General features: G+C 41.7%; 1 protein-coding gene across 11 annotated transcripts in view; it reads right to left on the reverse strand.

The window, feature by feature from the left end:
• Window positions 1-22,392, reverse strand: part of RIPOR1 (RHO family interacting cell polarization regulator 1) — a 2,621,322-nt gene that overhangs the window by 1,520,704 nt on the left and 1,078,226 nt on the right. For all 11 annotated transcript variants that reach the window (XM_044058659.1, XM_044058658.1, XM_044058663.1 and 8 more), the window contains one exon: window positions 19,662-19,782. In XM_044058659.1, the coding sequence (XP_043914594.1) occupies window positions 19,662-19,782 (121 nt within the window). The remainder of the gene's footprint in view (window positions 1-19,661; window positions 19,783-22,392) is intronic.

Genomic DNA, 22,392 nt, shown 5'->3' on the forward strand with positions numbered 1-22,392 from the left:
TGAGGGTAACAGAGGGAGGCATGCAAGAAGAGCTCTGTCCATTTGAAGAAGAAGGTGTCCACTCTCCATGTCTCTGTTTGTTGGGTTCTGGAGCACCACCTTTGTATCTGTCTGTTCAAAGGACAGGCAGAAAGACCTACACTGGGGTGTCCCCACTGGAGTGAGGGCTAGAAAAATCTCTCTTCAGCACCCATCAGTTGGAGTTCAGAATTTCCCTTCTCAGACAGTCTGCTATGGTATTCTTCTGGCCTGGGATGTAGGATGCTATTAATGTCAGTTGTAGTTCTTGTGACAAAAAAACATAGCTTCATCAGTAGACTGTATGGGGGAGGGGGGATGATTCCCCCCTTGTCTATGTACCACATAACTGTGGTGTTGTCTATCCAAACCTGTTGTTTATCTGGGGCCAGGTTGCACTGGAAGGCTTTCATGGCTAGAAACACTGCCAGCATATTTTTTTGTTGTTGTTTATGTGCGATTTCCTTTGTTCTGAAGTCCAGATTCCCCGCACCTTTAACAAACCTAAGTGTGTTTCCCAGGCTACGTCTGAAAAAGGCTTTCCCCTGGGTTCTGTAGGATACTGTCTTAACATCAAACTAGTTCCTTTGTCAGGCAAGGAAGAAGGGGAAATTAAAGTTATATACTTACCATAATGTTACATCCACTATGTCTGATGTTTGTCTGTTTCAAATATATTGGGTTGTTGGATCTAATGGGTCCAACCTTAGTGCCAGTCTTGAAGCTTATTGGAACTTGAACTCTGACTCCTCCTCTACCCATAATTCCCTACACTGTACCTCAAATGCTCAGATCGAGTTTGCCCCTACTAGTCTGAAATATAAGAAAACTAACACAAAAAAAAAAAAATCCTTCCCAGATAAAAATCACATAACCTTGGTAATCTCAACTGGTTGATGAAAGGTAATTACAATCTAGTGTGACTGTGCACAGATGGGCAGTAACATCCGCTCAATTATCTCGAAGTCGTAGGCAACCATTTGGACGGTGGTACAATTTACAGTGAAACACAAATGTGTGTACTGTTGACCAGGTGACTGCAGCACAGATGTCATCAATGGATAAACCTCTGTTGAAGATTATCAAAGTAGAGACTGCTCTGTTGAATGTGCTTTTGGTTTATATGGTAAAGGTAAACTTTTCTTATGATATGCAAAGGAAATATCTTTCTATGAAACATCACTGCTTATCTGCTAATAATTAATTTTCCTGTTCAATTGAGTATTTTTTTAAAGCTGTTTTTTCTACAAAGAAAGTTACTAACGAATAATTTTTTGTTTGTAAAATTTCAATACTCATTTAGTTAATGTAGTAATGTAGATTGTTTTTATTTCTTGTAGTCTATTCTGTATTATTTACGTGTGGAGCTTTTCTCCCCGAGTCTCCACTGAAAATGGGCCACCAGCTCAGTTGGACACTACCCAGTAAACAAATATAATAAATAAATAAATATAATTGAGAGACATCTAGATAAGGTTACTTTGCCAAACCAAAACAGGGAAAGTCAGTTTCCAAAGGAAATGAATAACTGATCATCCTTTCTGAAGTCTTTTGCTCTGTGAATATAGAATCAGAGTTGTCTTTGTACATCTAACATGTGTAGCAAGTATTCGCCTTTATTTAACTACTTTGAAAAAACAAACAGGACGGTGTACAGACTGGTTTAAATTAGTTTTGGATGCCACTTTAGGGATAAAGGATGCGTTTTATTTATTATTAGGGGATTCGTATTGAGGGAAGCTCTATTTTTGCAAAAAAACTATAAAAGGGTGCTTCGAGGACAGAAAGTGCAGTTGTGCACACTTACCATAAATTTAGATGTTCGAGTGTATTCACTGTTGCAGTCATTACATTTGGATTATCTGCTTGCAGGTAGCCCTCAGTCGGCCTGATTATCAAAGTCTTGGGTCCTGCGTCGGTTGCTGTCTCATCTTCCATGACATCAGGTAGTCAGGGGTATAAAGCATGCAGCCGACGCCATTACATCAGTTTTTCTTGCCCCAGATGTCAGCTGCCCCCATAATGGGGAACAATTATATACAAGGTTACACCTCCAACAAAAAGAAAATACACCAAAAGCTTAAGAATAGTAAACAAGAAGAGAGGTGTAGCCAACAGAAATCAGGGGGCTGGAGGGAGGGAGGGAGGGTAACCAGGACTGCAACAGTGAATATTCTCGAACATCTACATTTATGGTAAGTATACACAACTGTACTACGTTCTTCGTGTTTCACTGCTGCAGTCAGTAGACTCCCAAAGCTAAGGAAGGGAGGAGGCAATTATTGAGCATTAGGACCAGCTATTAGGCCCTGCAAGACTGCAGTGGCAAAACCAGCTCTGGATTTAGAAAACATTGGCAAGTGGTAATGCTTGGTGAAGATATGTACAGAACTCCAGGTAGCAGCTTCTAGGATGTCCCTGGTAGGAACACCTCTGAGAAAGGCTGTAGAAGTAGATGCAGCCCTGGTGGATTGGGGTCTTATCCCCTGTGGGGTAGGCCTTCCATGGTGCTTATAGCAGAAAATAATGCAATGGCCAATCCACTTAGAAATGGTTTGCTTTGAAATGGTCCTCGCAGCAAAGGCAACTAGCAGCTGTTCAGATTTCCTGAGAGGTTTGGTCCTGTCCAGGTAAAATCTAAGTTGTCTGTGCACGTCCAAGGAGTGCAGTATTCGTTCCCCTTTGTTCTGTGGATTAGAAAAGAAGGTTGGCAAATGGATGGACTGATTAAGGGCCACACTGGATACCACCTTGGGCATAAAGGAAGGATTGGTCCTGAGGGACACCCTGTCTGCATGAAAGATGATGAAAGGCTCCACTGCCATGAGGGCCTGTAATTCAGTCACCCTTCTTGCTGAAGAGATAGCTAGAAGGAAGGTTGTTTTCCAAGAAAGGAATTTCAGCTCTGCAGTTGCAGCTGGCTCAAAAGGAGATGAGCTTTTCCAATACAAAGTTAAAGTTCCAGGCAGGAGTAGGAGCTCTCCTGGGTGGTCTTAAATTTTTGGCCCATCTGAGGAACTGTTTCAGTAGGGGTTGAGAGAAGAGGGGTGGGCTCAGTATTATAATGTGCTGAAATGGCTGAGGCATTAATTTTAATGGAAGAGAAGGAAAGGCCCTTGTGAAGCATCTTTGTTAAGTATTGAAGAATATGCGGTAAACTGGGCACTGTTGTGCCCATCCCCAGCGTCTGGCTTCAGGAACAAAATCTTTTCCACTTTTCAACATAGGATTTTCTAGTACTAGGCCTCCTTGCCTCTAGGATGACATCCAGCACTTGCTTGCTGAGGGATGCTATAGGAGAACTCAGGTAATTAGCCAGGCTGCCAGGTTCAGGGTTTGAAGCTGGGGGTGCAGAATCTGGCCCCCCTGCTGGGACAGTAGGGAAGGAATCTGAGGCAGGTGCCATGGTTCCCAGTAGTGACATAATGTGCAAGAGGGGGTACACCAGTGTTGGCGTGGCCAGTCTGGTGCAATGAGTATTGTCCTTGGTTTGTCCTGTTTGATCTTTAGTAAGACTTTCGAGAGGAGAGGCAGAGGGGGAAAGGTATAAACTGAGAGTCTTTCCCAGGTAAAGGACAGGGCATCCACTTTGCAAGCTTATTTGTGGGGAGTCCTTTGTCCAATTATTAATTCTGAGGGGAGGCAAACAGGTCTATCTCTGGGCTCCCCCATTTGTTTCTCAGAATGTTGAATATCTTTGGCTCCAGTTTCCACTCATGTGGGTCCATGAGATTTCTGCTTAGGTCGTCTGCCAGTGTATTCAGCTTGCCTGGCAGGAACTGAGCTTGTAGGTGCACTTGGAAGCTCAAGGCTGTGTTCCACAGAGCCATGGCTAGTCTGCAGAGAGGGTATGAGTGGGTTCCCCCTGCTTTTTATGTACCACATAACAGTGGTGTAGTCCATCTTTACCAATAATTGTCCTGAAAGAATGTGGTCCTTGAAGGCCATCAGAGAATTCTGTACAGCTAACATTTCTTTTTGATTGATATGCAGGTGCATTTGACTCGGGTTCTATTTGCCCTGAATGCAATGACCTGCCAAGTGAGCCCCCCATGCATAGGGGGTGCAAGCAGGAGGAAGTCACTGGGACTGTTTCCTGTATGGTTGTGATTTGTCTTCTCCACTTTTGGAGGTAGAAGCACCCCATTGCTTAGACCTGTACGAACCTTGCGGCTGGGATCTGCCTCTAGGGCTTCTGGATCTGCCCCTTTGAGGTCTGTCTGACACTGGAAAGGACCAATTCTTTGTAGGCCAGTGTCTTCTAAATCTAGGTGGCTGTACTTGTAAAAAATCTTTGACCGTTTGCATAGATTTACTTTGTCCTCCATTTTCTTTAACATCTCTTCTGCCTTAACACCAAACAAGGTATCATGCTGTAATGGTGCATCTAATAATTTAGCTTTGACATGATCAGGCAGATTTTGTTCCTTTAACCAAGCATGCCTCCTAATTACAGAACCTGTAACTGCGACCCTGCAGGAGGCCTCCAGAGAATCAAAACCACAATGCAAAGTATGCTTTCCAGCTTGTTCAGCTGCATGCAATAAATCCGGCATTTCTTTGTTTTTTACACATTCAGAATTTACCAATATTTTCTGTTTAAGCAGTGTCATGACATATTGCTGATATCTGAGCATATGAAACTGGCAGTTTAAGGTCCTTATAGCCAAGGTAGCAGATGTGTAAATCTTTTTTCCCCATCTATCCAGTGCCCTAGAATCCCTGTCAGAGGGGGTAGGGTTTTTTGTAGTGGAAGCCTTAACCCCTTTGGGACCCTGAGAAATAGCTTCCAGGTCTGCAGCAGGGTTTTTGAAAAGGAATTTATGAGAGTCAGGAAACCTGTAGTATCTGTCAGGCTTAACAAGTGCTGGAGGTAAGGAGTCAGGGGTCAGACTAGACTCTGAAAACACGTTATATACAATGTCTAACACAGGAGGAATAGCTAGAGGCCTGTGTTAAGGTAGTAGAAGAAAGTCCCTGAGCCTTTTCTTAGACTCTGAAAAATCTTGGCTCTCCCAGTGGAAAGGCTCCCTCATGGTATGCAAGGTTTCCCCAAAAGAATAGTCCTCAAGAGGAGAAGCTGAAGGAATAGATTCTTCAGCATCAGAATCCTCATGGGGGGGGGGGGAGAATATTCCGGCTCAGAAGAGGAATCTGAGGAAATGGAAACCTGATCTGAAGATTCATAGTCTGTCTCTTGCCTAGGCCTCTTATCAGGAGGGGGATGAGAACCCCTGATCAAGGTAATTAAGTCTTTGGCTATTTTGAGCATCTGTTTTTTGGGCATGGAGGCCTGTCCATGTGGCTGGTGAACTTGTTTCTTTGCCTTTAAAGATGCTTTAGTCTTTGCCTTTAAAGCTGTAGTCAGTTTAATGTATAATTGTTTAGGTCTGAATTCACCCTCAGAAGCCAATGCCTGCTCAGCGGCTCCGGACTCATCTGAGGGAATAGTCTCCAAGGCTCCAATACCTTGAATTTCCAGTGGCCTGTCTTTTTCTTTTTCTTTGCGCTTTTTGTGAACTCCGGTAGTCGGCTGGCTATCCGACAGCATTGTATAATTAAATCTGCGCCCAAAATAGCTTAGTGCAAAATCATACCATTGCTTAATAGTGCGTTGGTTAAATCTAGCACAAAACAGACAACTAGAAACGTCATGGTCAGGGCCTAGGCAAGGAATACAGTAAGAATGAAAGTCCTTATGAGGTATTTGCTTCCCACAAGAAATACAATTATTAACTTTTTCTGACATAGGTCTGGAGCAAGAAAAAAGTTTCCCCAACGGGGTACTTAGCTTTTAATGAAGACTTCAGATCTTAAAATCTCAGGAGTCGGCAGACCGGCACTTGTGAACTGCTTCTGCTTTGGGCACCGCGCGGCAAAAAAGACTAAAGAAAATGGCGTTGGCTGCTTCTTTTATACCCCTGACGACCTGACGTCAGGGAAGGGGCGACAGCAGCTGATGCAGGACCCAAGACTTTGGAATTCAGGCCGACAGAGGGCAACCTGCCAGCAAGATTACCCAAATGTAATGACTGCAAGTGAAACACAAAGAACATCTGATAGTGCATGTAGCCTGCTCTGAAGCGTAGGTATTTTCTGCAAGATTCCCTTATTGGGATGTGCAGGTAAGCTTCCTTTAAATTCAATGTTGCCAACCAGGCATTTTTGCCTAGCATGGGAAGCAGCTAATGAAGAGTTAGCATTTTGAATTTTGGGATTACCAAAAAGGTGTTTAGGATAGACAGGTGCAGGATAGGACGCCAGGAATTGTCTTTTCTGGGTACCAGGAAAAGTCTTGAGTAAAAAACATGTCCCCATTCCTCTTCTGGGACAGGTTAAATAGCCCTGGTACTTAGATGATTGAGAACCTGCTGTTGAGCCTCTGCCCACTGATTTGGGGGTAGGTCTGGCCAACCGTGTGGGGTTGATAAGGAGTGGAAGTGGAATCTGTATCCGTGGGAAACTACATTTAGAACCCATATGTCTTGGGTAATGAGTTCCCAGTTTTTTGCATGCAGGGCGCTCTTTCTCCCTAAAGGAACAGTCAGTTGAGCAGGGCTTGGAAGGTTTAAGGTTAAGTCATTGTGACAGTTTACTATAGGGGGTGTCTTACCACTTCCAGCTTTGGAAGTGGGAGCCCCCCACTGCTTAGGCCTGTGAGTACCTTGGGACTGAAGCCTGAGTGCTCTGCTGGTTCTGGGTTTGGACTGAGAAGGCCTGGAAGAGGCAGGAAAGGACCAATTCTTAGAGGGCCAATGCCTACTAAATCTGGGACGCTGTACTTGCAGGAAGTCTTTAACAGTTTGCATAGATTTAGCTTTTTCCTCCATCTTTTTAAGTACTACTTCTGCTTTGCTGCCCAACAGGTGGTCTTGGTTTAAAGGAGCATCCAGCAATTTAGCTTTAACATGATCTGGCAAAGTTTGCTCCTTAAGCCACTCATGCCATCTAAGTACAGACCCAGTGACAGCAGCCCTGCAAGATGCTTCTAAAGCGTCAAAACCACATTGCAAAGTATGTTTACCAACTTGTTCTGCAGAATGCATTAAATCTTGCAATTCTTTGTGTTCAGCACAGTCAGGAATCAACATAATTTTCTGTTTAAGTAGTCCCATAATATGCTACTGATACTTTAACATATGAAACTGGCAATTTAAAGCCCTAATGGCCAAAGTAGCAGAAATGCATACCTTCTTACCTCATCTGTCTAAGACTCTTGAATCTCTATCAGAAGGGGTAGGATTTATGGCAGCAGTAGCCTCAATGCCTTTTGGTCCTTGGGAAATGGTCTCGATCCGCAAAAGGATTCTTGAAGAGGAACTTGAGAGAGTCAGGTACTCTGTAGTAATTGTCAGGTTTTCTGGGAGCCGGAGTTAAAGTGTCTGGGGTAAGGCTAGATTCCAAAAAAGCATCATCTACAAAGTCCAGAACAGGAGGATAACTAAAGGCCTGTGTTGAGGCAGGAGTCAGAATTCCCTAAGTCTCTTTTTGGACTCGTAGTAATCCTGGATTTCCCAGCAGAAATGCTCCCTAAGAGTATGCAAGGTTTCGCCAAAAGAAAGATCTTCTGGAGGGGAGGCAGAGGGAATGGAATCTTCTGCATCAGAATCCTCATAAGTAGATAAGGGCAAATCCCGGTAATCAGAAGGAGCAGAAAAATCAGATTCCTGATCAGACTAATCAGAAAGAAATTCAGTTATAGGTCTCAGAGTGTGAAGGCTGGCTTCCCCTAATTAAGGTAATAAGGTCTTCAGCCATTCTAAGCATTTGTTTTTGAGGCCTATGGGTCTGAGCATGCGGTTTGGTCACCGGTTTTCTAGGCGTTGTGCGAGTTTTTGGCCTGGATGAAATCGATGGCGTCTGTTTAATATGAATGTCTATAGGCCTGAATACACCCTCAGAAGCCGGTGCCTGTACAGCAGCTCTGGACCCATCCAAGGTAGAGACATCTGCAGGTTCTATAATCGAAGAAGCATCTCGCTGCATACCGGACTCCTAATGGGTCTTAGTAGAGGCCTGCGAATCTGAAGTAGCAGGTATCAGGAGCTGCGAAAGTGCCTCACTGAGTACCAGCGGACTGGCGACTAGCTTAACGGAAGCATCGTTGGCAGTTTTGGACCTATGCAGTCTGTCTCTGTCTTTATCCTTACTTTTTTTCAGAAGAGATCGGTAGTCGGATGCTTTAACGAAGCCATTTCGGAGTACACAGATCGAGTACAAAAATAATTTGCTGCAAAAATAGCCAGACAGATGAACAGTTTGGGCGTTGAACAAAGCACAAAAACGACAGCGAGGGACGTCGTGGTCTGAGCCTAAACAGGGGATGCAGTATGAATGAAAATCTCTATGAGGTATTTGCTTTCCACAGGTAAGACAATTGTTAAATTTTACTGACATTGGTTAGAGCAAGAAAAAGGATCCCCCAATGGGGTACTTATCTTTTTTGAAGACTTCGGGTCTGAAACTCAAAAATGAAAATTTCAGGAGACGGCCGACCGGCACTTGCGAACTGCTTCTGCTTCAGCCACCGCACACCAAGAAAGACTGATGTAATGGCGTCGGCTGCATGTTTTATACCCCTGATGACCTGATGTCATGGAAGAGGAGACAGTATCCGATGCAGAAATCCGAAGACTCTGGAATTGAGGCCGGCTGAGGGCTACCTGCAGGCAGATAACCCAATGTGATGACTGCAACAGTGAAACACGAAGAACATCTGGAAATGTAATCCTCTTACAAGAAAACCAAGACATTACTGTGTTCCTTGGCTATAAGAATGTTGAGGTAAGTGTCATTCAGGGCTAGGATCACCATATAGACTCCCTGAAAGATCATGGGTTATAGTTTTTCTACGGTTAGCATTTGAACTTTAGTATGTGAAGGAACTTGTTTAACTTTGACAAGTGTAAGACTGATCTTCACATGCCTTTGTTTCTTGGTACCAGGAATATTCTTGAGTAGAACCCTGTTCCCTAGCAGGACCTGGCTGAATGGACCCGTCATAGAATTTCTGTTAGAATAGGTAGAAGTCATCTTTTGGGGGCTTTGTTATCTCTTGGTGGGGTGAATTCTCTAAACTGAATGAGGAAAGTCTCCCCGCTAGGGGTGAGGGGGATGGTGAGAGGGGCTGTGGATAGTCACTGCTGACCTTTGGGGGGGGGGGTCATTGGATCCTTGGATCCCTCATATTTAAGACATTGATCAGCTTGCTACATTCTGCTTTGTCTTGATCTCCTGCCTTGGGGAGGCTGCACTTTTTCTTGCCTTGGAGGCAGTGGCCAAGTCTTAGAGGACTAATTCCATTTATGTGTGGGAGACAAATAAAACTCAACTGTTTTGAGTTCTTCCTCTTTCTTGACTAGTTTTTCAAAATTTTTCCCAGCAGTGGTACCAAAAAGGAACTCCTTATCTAGTGGGGCATCAAGAAGTTCCATCTTCACCTTATCTGACAACGGTTGTGTAATCAGCCAAGTGAGCCCATGTGTGACAGACCGCATAGCAGCTGCTACATAATGCATTCAGTGCTCACAGTCACATTTTAGTCAGTGTCTAGACATATGAAGTGCCAATCCAGCTGTCTCCTGTATGTCACTCTGCAGGCACTTGTCTAAGATTCCCTCTCCTTTAGCAATAATCTATTTCTTGTAAAGACTCCATATACTTTTAACATCTGAAACGCAATTAAGAGCCCTCACAGTTAGGATAGCTGCTGCATAAGTCTTTTTATCAATTCTATCAAGCATTCTTCTCTTCCTTTCATTTGGTAAACGATATCTGGCAGCGCTCTTCGGGAATTTCCATGGCAAATTCAGTAGACACCACTGAGGGATCTGCCTGTAGGTTCTTGTAAAGGTGCCCTTCCATGTCACCTGGGCTTCCTAGGGGCAGGAGGAAGGGAGTCAGGGTGCATAAATATGTCCTCAAAAGACATCATCCAGAACAGTGTGTGCAGGTGGAATGGCTAAATGTCTGGGAGATGGTGGGCGCCGAAGCTCTCAGTAATGGGTCTCAGCCTGAGAAAAATCCTTTGTACTCCCAAGTAAATGCCTCCTCCATCTTATGCAAGGGATTCCCCAAAGGATAAATCCTTTGTGGTGGGGGAGGCAGAGGAAAGGGTGTCATCTGAATCTTAGTCAGGAAAAGACTGAGTAGCGAAGTGTTCAGCATAAAAGACAACTCTTCCTCATCTTCGGAGTCTGAGTCCTCCTGGGTTTATGCATCTCTTCATCTTTTATCAAGAAAAGTTCCTGTAACAGGCACCTTTGGCTGGCTAGGCCCCCTGGACTTCATGAAATCCATGAATGCCTGGGCCAGCTTAACCAGGTCCTTGTGCACTAACCTGGGTAACCTGCCTGTTTCGTGGAGGGAAAGTACCTGTTGTATTCCACCACGAATGCCTGGGTCAAATTTTCCCTGATTGACTTTAGGCTTATTGTAATGCAAACTAATTAAATGTCATATTAGGGCCCCATATCTAGTGTCTCTATGATGCAAGACCCAGTTATATAGGTCTTCCAACATCTTGGGTGGGTATCCCCAATCCCTGAAGGGCTGTTTCATAAAACTGGTCTCCTCCTGAAATATACTGTCAACTGAAAGTGACTTAAATGAATCAATTGCCCTTTAATTACGTTCTTTTTCTGCCATAATGGGTGTTGGCTGCTGAAATGCAAGTAGGCATTAGAGAAAGTCTGCTTCTATAGATAATGGAACTGTATCTGTGCTCCTCCACATTTTTGTATATACTGACATCCAAAAAGTTGATGGATTCCTTGTGGTGCTCAAAGGTGAACTGTAAAAAATCAGTTGATTGGTTGAGAAAACCTACAAATTCTGTAAGATCAGTAGCACTACCCTTCCACAAAATATAGATATCATTCAGCTATCTCATATAGCTTTCCACTTTGGGAAAAAAGAGACAAATACAAAATTGACTTTCCAGTCCAAAGCACCACATTTGCAAAAATGGGTGCATATTAGCAACCCTTTTGTGCTGCTTATAATATTCGTTTTCAAAATGTTGGTTAGCTCAGTCTCCACACACTGACAGACCAAACTGATGTCATCACTTCCCAGTCTGTCCCTTTGACCATGGTTTCTAAAAAACATTCCATGCCTTGGTTGTGGGGAATAATGGAAGAGAGATTTTTTATGTCAATAGTCACAAACAGGCCTTCAATTAGGAATGGTAGACCAGCCACATTTTCCAAGAAACGCCAGGAGTCCTTAAGCAAATGTTTCTTATGCTCACAGAAATGCTTGAGCTTGAAATCCACAAGTTGAGCAAATAGCTCTGTATTAAAGCCAGCAGATGCCACTACTGGTCGGGGGGAGGGTCAGTTGCTGATTTATGTATCTTTGGTATCCCAAAAATTGCTGGGATCCTGGGGTTCTTTACTGTGAGAAAATCTCTAATTTTAATATCCAAGTTACATGTAATGGCCATTTCCTCAATGTTCAAATCAATGCTGTGGTAGGCAATGTTGATTTCATTGAGAGAGGTACTGGAAAAGAAATTCCCATTGTATATTCTAACATTTTGGATGAATAAAAAAAAATCAAGCCATCAAAACAACCCCCTCCCTGGTCAAGTTTCCCAAGTTGGAGATTTTTGTTGTCATGTAATAACAACATCAGTGTCTTTCTTCCAGAGTACGGCTGTAGAACAAACACCTCTTCTTGCCACACCACTCTCTGATGCTACTTTCACAAAGGTGTTCAAATAACAGTATGGGAGGTGCCAGTGGTAGATTAAATTTACTGCTCTTACTTAAGAGCCTTAACTTTGTAACTTGTTTATTTAGGGCTCACAATTAACTTAAAGTTAAGTTTCCTTGTATTGAGTTCAGTAAGCAGATCCACCACCCTAGGTGGACTAGATGGCACAAATTTAAGACCTTTCTGAAAAAGTGTTCCATAAGTGGGGGGTAATGATTAGCGGAGAGAAATTACATATCTTACAGATCCCAAATTCATAAATTCTCTGCACTTCAGAAGCAGAACAGTTAATTACGTCTACTGTCTCCAAAACTGTCTGCTGCAATAGTTTCACTTCAGAAAATCTTGTTCGCTGTGGTTGTCATAATAATTAAGGGAAGCATTCACATTAGAACTTTTTTCCTGTATCCTCTTGGATCTTACTGGGCCAGGAATATCTGACCCATCCTTGCAGTTTCCATCATTTTTGTCATCCTTCTCCAGACCTTCCTCATCACAAAAGGTGGAATAATCTGTGTCCTTGTTACCAGGTGGCTTAGGGTACACACACTTATTTTTATAATCATTAGCATCTCTTAAAATTTTCTTCTGTTTACATTTATATGTTGTTGCCTCATAATTTTTCACCCTTTTCAAATACACACAAAAAAACCTGTTGGTGATAATCATAAAGCAAATCAACTTTAATACAAAAGTCCAACCTCCAAATTTCTTCCTCCAGCTATTTGATTTGTCTCAAATTATCACGTACCATAATTTCCATTAGTTCTGTTCCCATTCTGTCAAAAACATTCTAGTAGTTTGTGGTGGAATACTGAACCAGCAGTCACCCCATTGAGGTATTTGTAAATATGGAGCCCTTAAGGAACATGTTTGTTCTGAATACAAAAGTTTAAAAACAAATTGTCCATCTGTTTCCCTTTGTATTTAATGGATGTTTCAAAGGTTTTAACCATCTCAATCATTGATGAATCCCGTCTGCTGCCATCCTCTTGTGACACAATTTCAGAAACAGAATCATGCCGAATGTATGCTTTGTATCCAAAAAGTTCAGTAAATTAAAAGTATCCAAACTCACCTGCCTAGTACAGGCTCCACCAACATCATGATTGCAATACTCAACTCTATGCTCTGTACAAAGTCTCCTTGAATGTATTGCTGCTGCATATGTTAAAGGTTTGATTGGAATTCCTTTCGTACTGCAATTGATTACAATAATGCCAGTACTAGCATCAGTGAAAGTTTTAATACCTGAGCCACTAGGTTCCATCAGTTAAGTAGTGACCTGACTCTTGAACTGACCAATGCAGTCCAATAACATCATTAATTCCAACTGAGAACATCCAGGAAAAGCAGAAACAGTGCCTGACTCAGTAAAAAGTTCAAACTGTGTTATTCCGGAATGCAGACAATCCAAAAAAACTAGCAAACAGCAAATTCAACAGATCAATGTACACAAGGACAATTAAAAACAATAAAATGCCGGCAAATGTCACAGTGAAATGTTTTTAATAGTGTTTAAGCACTTTCAATCCAGGATTAAAGGAACTTCTTAAGAAATAAAGTAATTGCTTCCAGTTTATGTGGCTTTTTCTTCTTCCTGCCAAGTTTTTTATACTGGTAAGACTACTGGTGCATTGTAAAAAAATAATTTAGTAGCATGTGTATGCAGTCAAAAAAAAACACACAGTACAAACACTCTGCGGTATGCAAAGATTTTAAGAAATTTGTCTTTACTGTCTTGGAAAAAGTTCCATTGCCCATTAGGGGAGGAAACTGAGAGCTCCGATTAGAACAGTGTGAGCTTTTTTGGCAATTGCTTCTGAATGTAGGAGTTTATCCTGGTTTAAGCTGCAGCATCCCTACAGTATCATCCTCCCTGGCAAGATCCGACCACAAAGTGGTCACTTTCGAAGTCACCATTTCCCACAACCCCCCTCTAGCTAGGATAAGACATAAAAACTTCTCCAAAGCTGATTACAGCCTCCTGATGGATGGTATAAACAGTTTCAAAGTCCCCTACCCCTCTGTAGGAACTGGCACCAATATCCAAAACTACACCAAAGCACTATACAAGCATTTATATGGATGCATGGAATTAGGAATTCTTGACAGGACTAAATCATCCTCCGTAAGGAAGAGTAAACCTGTCTGGTGGACATCTGCAATAATAAACTCTGTAACAAAAGGAAAAAATTGCTGTCCAAGACAAAGAAGGAGCAGGTGCCCAACTGGAAGCAATGTCTCCTTAGCCTGAACAAGCAAATAAGAGCACTAGTGAAATCCTCCAAAGCAAATTTCGAGTTCAAATTGGCCACATCTACTAGAAACAATCATAAGGCCTTCTTCACATATGTCCCCAGCCTCAAAGGAAGCACCCAGATCTTTTCAGAACTGGTGGTCAAGGACACCACATATACAAATGCCGTAGATATAGCAAATTTGCAGGCTGACAGATTTTAGTGAAAACTTTACCCCTCTGGCCCCCCCATCAGTAAATAAAGACATCCCCAGTACCTGCCCCCTTCCTCTTGTATCTAGAGAACAGGTCATCACTGCTCTCTCAAAGGCAAAAAATACAGACTCCATGGGACCCAATAACATCCCAGGCTGCACCGTGTGTGAACTTAGGCAGGAAGATGCAGCACCATTAAGCACCCTATTCAACCAAAGCCTGAGTACCAGCTTTGTCCCAGCCGAGTAGAGGACAGCCACTGTCATCCCTTTACACAAAGGTGGAGCATCCTCCAATCTGAGAAATTATACTCCCATCAGCCTAACTAGCCTGATCTTCACGGCCATGGAACAGATTATCATGGACATCATTAACAAGGACATTCGCAACCTCCAAACACTTGATACCACACAATTTGGCTTTGTCAAGGGGAGATCATGTCTGCTAAATTTGGTTGCCTTCTTTGAGACAGCACCAAAGCCACCTCAAGCAGTAGACCTGTAACAAGCGGCATACCCCAGGGTTCGGTCTTGGGGCCTCTGTTGTTTGGGATATACTTTTCGGAGGTGTAGGCCAAAACCAGTGGACTATGGCTGACCAAGTTTGCAGATGACTGCAAGCTGGGTGCTGTCATCAATTCCCCTAATGATGTGGACATCCTCCAAGAGGGTCTCACTTAGACAAATGACTGGTGCCAGAAACATGGCCTCAAGCTGAATACCAAAAAATGCATCATCATCATCTCCTTTGGGGAGAGTGGCGCTCCCACAAATTATCACATTAATAACAACGTCCTAAACACGCAATCAGTCGTGAAGGATTTGGGCACCCAGGTTGATAGCAATCTGACTTTTGACCACTATGTTGCTTCCGTTGTACGGAAAGCCTTCTACATGGCCCACCTCATAAGTAAGGGTAATCTCATCCAGGGACAAGGAGGTCATAACATCCCTGTATTCTTCCCTTATAAGGCCCATTATTGAGTACAACAACCTTTCAACATGTACCTCGCAAAGCAGATGCAGCAGATGGAGAGACCACAGAGGTTCCTCACCAGGAGAATCCAGGGCCTCAAATATCTACCATACAAAAATAGGCTAAAAGTCCTATCCCTCTACTCAGTTTCATACAGACTCCTCAGAGGTGACCACAGACTCCACCTTGATGGGACTGCTGCATATCCGCAAGTCAAGCTCCACTCAAGTAACTCGCACGTGCGGCCTCAACCCGGTCTGTGATATCAACAAGGCTTGCTGGTGGGACAGATTTGTGTCCTAGAGACCCCCCCCATCTATGGAATAGACTCCCCTCTCCACATCAAGCAGAGTACCTCTTTATCCCTTTTTAAGCGCAACCTGGGTAACTGGATGGGAAACAGAAAATATGCCCTGGGATTCCACCCGTGTCCCTGCTGGACAGGGGCATCGAGTGCTTATTTGTCTAAACATGGGCTAAGCTCTTGCCTAGGCTTATAAGGGCCTCAGGGCCAATAGCCTAGTAACCTCCTATGATAAATAACTATTTCTATCAAACCTGCATTGAAAGCTAAAGCTGCCAGTATTTGATTGTGTATTTTATTAAATTAATTTTTGGATTTTAATTTATATGGTTTACTTATCTAAAAGGTACGTTTTTATATGTTTATATATGTTTTTACAGGTTTTTAACTTGCAAATGTATACACTAAGTCACTTGTAATATAACTTTATTACTGCTTATGCACTTTCGCCACATTATCACTTTAAGTCTCTCTGTTTTGGTGCCCTTTAGGCTTTTTAAATGCATCTAGGAATTAGTTACATTGTTTCTGAAGAAGTTCATTTCATCCTAGAACGAAAGAGCTTAACCACTATTAAAAATGTTTCACTGTGACATCTGGTCAGCTTTTTATTGTTTTTAGTTGTCATTGACTATGTCGTTCTGTGGATTTCGCTGTTCCCTAAGAGAACTCATACCAGAGAATAGGCAGAGAAAGGGATAGGGAGCCCTAAGTTAAAGTTAATCAAATCTAAAACAAAAGCTGTTGTTAGATGTGATAATTAGTACGACACATAAAATATTGCACAATAACCAAGAATCAATCAGTGCAGGCTGGAAAGATTGGCAAGACAAACTGGAAAGCAATTTACAAAGGAACAATGGACGGACATATGTATGGCTCATTAGTATGCAATAAAGTACAGAAGGTTTAGGGTTTTTGCCTGGAAGTGTTTGCATATGTATTTTTAAATCTTGAGAAGACTTTTTTCCTCAGTAGACAGCAAATGCTGGATGCCTGATGACAAAGATACTAACTAGGGGCATGTTTCTTAGGTGTGTGATGAGTTGGCAGATTTAAAACTATACTAGAGAGTATTCTGTCAGAAATATTGGGGAAGCAAACTGCTGTAACTGGAAAAATGATTATTTTGAGCTGGGCACTGGATCTGAATTACCTATACATAGTAATGTCTTAAGCTTAATGCTACTGGCTGCCAAAAAAAACAATTATCATAAAATGCAAATCATTATTTAAACTAACTCCAATTGAAGTACTGAATATTGCTATAGATAAAAGAACTGGAAGCAAGAGTTTCAGAAAAGGGAAGGTGCAAATTACCTGGAAATAAATGGAGGTTGTTGGAACAACACATGCAGAATAAGGGCAGTGAGGTTTAGGAGAAGGCAGGAATTTTGCAATATATGTAATGCTGTTGTGTATGACAGCTATTATAAAGAAACACATGTACACTATACAATGCAAGAAAAACATTTTTTTTCCTATTAATGTATGTGTGCCTATGACGAAAGTGGTAACCAAATACAAGTGTTTAAAAACATTTATATCACTGAAAGCTGCACAGTTTTATAAGTTTATGTGAAACCATTACTTAAGCCCCTTTAACCGTATGATATTATGGGAGTCTATTAACAGCTGCTAGTTTTTTATAACTATTGCTTAAACATAAAAGCATTATGGTCTGATAGCAGTCAATAAATATCAGAGGCAATTTTGGAACACAACTCATTTGTAAATCCTGTCTACGAATTTGTGTTCCAAAACCATAAGCAAAAAAATATGTAGAGGAGAAAAGTGAGGTTTGATATTCGCTGTTTGCTTGTTTTTTCAGACTTTGTTCTGTCTGGTGTTGGCATTTCAGCAACTTGCCTACTATACCACATCACAGGCTGCAGATGGTGATACGGTGATATGGTGATACTAGGATTATACACACTGCTCTGCAGACTAAAACGTCCGGCAGAAAACAGATGTACATGCTTCTAGTCAAAGAAATCCTAAACTGGTGCAGCACGTTCCAAAAAGAAATCCTGTGCTGATTAGAAGTCATTCTGGATTTCAACGGCTGTTAGCATGCACCATAATAAGTAACTACTGTGGCATGTAGTATATATAGACAATTTATTATGCCGAAGACAATTTATTATGTTTAGTCTGTGTCAAAGGATAAATGGCAGCCAAGGTAATAAGTTGTAGTAAACACCGTTCTTGTAGAAATGCACCCCTTTTAACAGCAGATATATGCCCTTCTGTGAGGGGAATATTTGAAAATATGGCCCTTTCTTCTTGCTGACACAACAAATCTTTCTTAGTTCCCTTGCCTAGGCTTTTTTAATTTCAGTATGTAAACATTTTATGGGCCATGCTGCCCTTGTTCATACCTTATTTGCTGTGTTTTATGTGCTGTTGCTCTGTACCTCTGTTCCTAATTTAAGTATATTGATATTTTCTTTACAGACTCTCTTATTATTGGTTATATCACCACTGCATATAATTTGCCTGACCTTCTGCTTACTTGTCAGTACAGGAATTCTTTCAACTTCATGCAAAACAAGCACTTTACAACTGATTAAACTCTTATAGGGAGACTAAAATATTATGGCAGTGAAGCAGTGCTTAAGCATTTTGCATCTTCACTGTCTTCAATTAAAAACATAGAGAGACAAGACTTCACCTTGTTATAATTATTCCTGCTAATGCAGCATATTATTCAAAGTTTCTAGGATGAGCAATCTGCTAGAATCATCCATCATAATTCCTGCAGTGTTATAAAATGCCCCACGGAGGGCTTACTCCTTGAAAGACAAAATACAGGATGTCAGCAATACCCTGAGACAAGCATTATGTACGCTTAACACTTTAAAAATAGATCTTTATTTTGCAAGATGGACAGCCAGCAGACTAAAGGACAGAACCCATACAGTGTTAGTGGAAGGTGTCTCATCAGAAGACATGAAACAGTGGTGGTCACAGGGCTCAGTTTTGGGACGCCCCCTCTTTTTCAGCATCTATTTTACAGTCTTTAATCTGGTACCTAAAGTCTCTGGTTAACTAAGTTTGCTGATGAATGCAAACTAGGATTTATCAACAACTCCCCGTCTAATTCTCAAATCCTTCAGCAAGAACTTAAACTAGTAAATAAAAGATGTACTGAAAATGGGCTCAAATTAAATGCAGGAAAGTGTACTCCTTAGGAATCATACTGGAATTTGGTGACTGGTAGCTAGCAACACACAAGTGCTTGCTTCACACTTGGTAGACATTCCTCTCCCCTCAGTACACAGCGCAGGCAACACCCCAGTTGAAAATGAGTGTGTTGTTATAGGTCTTGGAACTTAGGTGGATAATTCCCACGTTTAATCATCATGTGGCAACAGTAGTCAGGAAATCCTTCCATCCAGTGCATGTAATTACAGACTATCATCTAAGCTCTGAAAAAGACATTGTTCCCTTATACCCTACACTGGTTAAGCTTACTACTGAGTAAACACACCCTTCAGGATGTGCACCATTAACTACATCAAACAATTACAAAGGCTCCAGAGGTTACTAACTAAGATTATCACAGGCTTTAAGACCATACGCTACCAAGGCAGACTGGAGGCACAGCCATTAGGGTAATCCAGTTATCCTGAAACTTTTATATCTCTACGAGTCTAATAGTTCCACCAACACTAAATCTGGTGATCTAAAGCTTCACCAACAAATAAGTAAGATGACCTGGAGAGATAGGTTTAATATTCAGTACCTCTTAAACCTCTAGAACAGGCCGTGCTTGCTGATTAGGCAGTATATTTACACTATCATCTTTTAAATGGGACCCAGGTGACTGGATGGGTGGCCATGAACTCACCCAGAAGTATGAATGGGAGTCCTGGAGAAAAGGGGCATAACCTAAGTCTTTGAACTGGTAAGGAATAAACGGTCACATGATTTAAAGACTTGTAATTATCACAATTCCCAAGACAGTGCAAAAAAATAATTTACAGAACAAAAACTAATCCACACCTGAAAAAGGCAGCATAGTCAGTGAGACGGGAAAGTATATTAGTCAAAATGTGCTCCCGAATACAGATAAGTTTTAGGCATTGGCATCTCTAAATTTAAAAGTACCACAATCACCAAGAGTAAAAATGCAAAATGCTATAGATTTTTAGTACTCAAGTAGCAATCAAAGAAATACAGACTGACCTGACAGATCTGTCCTGTGGTGAGTTCACTCCAGCAAATGAATGGCTTCTAGAAATTCCAGTGGCTCCATGTGAAACCCGCGTGGACAAAGACATTGTTGAGATTGCTCTGGAAGGCCGCCCTGTGAAGGAAAATAAAGTATAACAAACAAGAATCAAAACAAATATTGGAAGAGAAAACTACCATTAACTCCTCTACCCTAGTGCTTTTATAATTTCACTTTTCACAATTTTTATAAATGCTTATGCTACCACAACACACATTTTTTGAGTTAATGCAACAATGAAAATAGTGCCAGAGCAACACTTCCCTAGCTTAAAGACTACTTAAAAAAAAACAGAGAAGTTCTACAGTTACAGCACAGCACCAACAGTCTACTGGGAAAGGTAAGCGGAGCTCAGAGAAGAACAGACACCCACTGTTGTTATACAAGCAAAATTCTCTATGTTGATATACATAAAAATGTTTAGAATCAAAGGATATACAAGAAAACAGAGTTTCACAACCATTTACATCCTGAAAGTACCTACTCTCAGGCTGAACTTCCTCCTTTGAGGAGGGCCAGGACAATCAAGTCCAAAGTGAATCTGTAAAAATCCAAGTTATGTATGAATGAAGACGATGCATTACACTGCTTAACTTAAAAGTAGGAGTCTGCTTCAGAAGTGGGGAAGGCACTCTAATGAACTCTTCCTCTCTCTTTTCCACCTTGTCTTACCTATCTGCTGGTGAAAAATTAAGATACCTTTTCATATCTGTGGGACTATTCAATCTGTGGAGATAAAAAAGCTACAAGACCACTGGGTCCCTAATGGCTCAGAAGGCAAAACATAAATCTCTCCTCAGGAATCTATAAGATACTGAATACAGTGCTTCAAGTCTTTTTCTGGTAAACTTAGGGTTTTAAGCCAGTGATGATCTTAGTTAGGAACCTCCGGGGTCTTTCTAGTTGTCTGTTACACATAGTGAGGTACGTCCTGAAATGGGCATAGTATTCAATAAACTGGCCTAATCAAAGCTGAATATAATCGGACAATGAGCTCTAGGGCTCTAGAAGATATTACCCTGGCGATCAGCTACACCAAGTAAATGGACTTCTGTACTACTACTGTTTAACACAACTGAATGGCCTATTAGTAGGATGTACATAGGTTTCAACTTTCAGTGGTGGGCAAAATCATTTTTCCCCTTCTCTTCCTACCATCACCACTCATGTCCAGCTTGAATGCCCTCCACGAAATCTGATTCATTTGCCTCTAAGAAGTACAATTAAAGAATACACAGGGCTTGACATTTTGTCAGGTAAGTTCCTCCTCTCTATGAAGAAAGCACTGTAAGACACCATATTCAGGGCAACCCACCCATATCTAGCACCTATATACTGCTCACGTCACTGCAATCAGTCAAAATGAGGTGGCTGTCAGCAGTCCCACATCAGAAAGAAGGAATGTAGAATAAACTTCCTCATGAGTAAAGGATCCTTTGGCCCAATCATCATCGAGCCACTTTTCCCCATTTTATATATATGGAAGGTAGGGGTGTTATGTTCACCATCATCACCTCTCTAAATTCAATGCTACTCTCCATCCTACTCTCCATCCCTCTTTATCAGTCATGCCTAAATTCCACACGTCTTCTCTCACTCAATCCATCTCTTTACTCAATGTCCTCATTTCTTCTTGCCTTGTTCCAGTCTATCCTAAATTATCGTCACTAAATCACCTGATTTCCTGCACGTGCCAAAACCACTTTAGTCTGTTCTCTCTGACCTTCTCAGCAACTGCAGCTACTTTAGCTTTTGCTCTGATGTCATCAGTTCCTTTGTCTGTCCCACAGTGTGCTTCCTAGCACCTGTCTCATGCACTTCTCTATAACCTCTAGTTTTCTCAACTACTCTCCTTTCACGGTCTAGGTTTCTGCATTATACAGAAGTACTGTCTGCAACACTGTTTTGTACGCCTTACTCCTCAATATCTTTGGCATTATTCTATTACACAATACCCCCAAAACTCTACACTGGTTGGCTGCAGGAACTCCAGTTCTAGCTTTGACTAACTCATGCAGACTTCTTCTCAACCACAGCTACCAGACACTTGAAACTATTAACATATTCCACTATTTTCCCTTCCTTCTCTCAGATCCAAATTCACTGGTCCAAAACATAAGTAAATAGGACAGCTTAGTCAATATATATAATTGTATTATTTCTAACTGTTCTTCCAACCGTGCAGCATCTCATTTCATTTTTTTCCCTGCTTCATTACATGTATTAACTCTGTTGCAAGCTTTTTCTATTACACACAGAGAGACAGCCCTCTCCTTTTAACTCCTCTAAAAATGACCATAAAAATATCGCACTGATGTCTACAACCTGCCAGGTGGTGCTGGGAGGGGGCTGTACAACACACTTGAATGTACAAAGCTTTTAGATGCAAATGTGCACATAGTGCATCTGTCTCACATTCATAACAGTTTTAGGCTGTCTTCCTGTGAATAATTTCATCAGGCTATCAACCTTTGACCCCCATTACCCGCTCATCGAAGACTGCAGAATAAATGAATGTCTGCTGTTTTGCTGTACACATCCACTTACAAAAAGAGAACATGGTTTACGTAATGTTCACTGCTTAGAACAGGTCATGTATTAGTACCACATTTGGCATGAGTGTCAGCCTATGCTCATGTCAGACGGTACAGTATTTGGATTACTCCTAGTCATACTACAAGCAGT

This window comes from Protopterus annectens, chromosome 16.part0 (assembly GCF_019279795.1).
Source record: "Protopterus annectens isolate FY-2018-M chromosome 16.part0, PAN1.0, whole genome shotgun sequence".
NCBI lineage: Eukaryota > Metazoa > Chordata > Ceratodontiformes > Protopteridae > Protopterus > Protopterus annectens.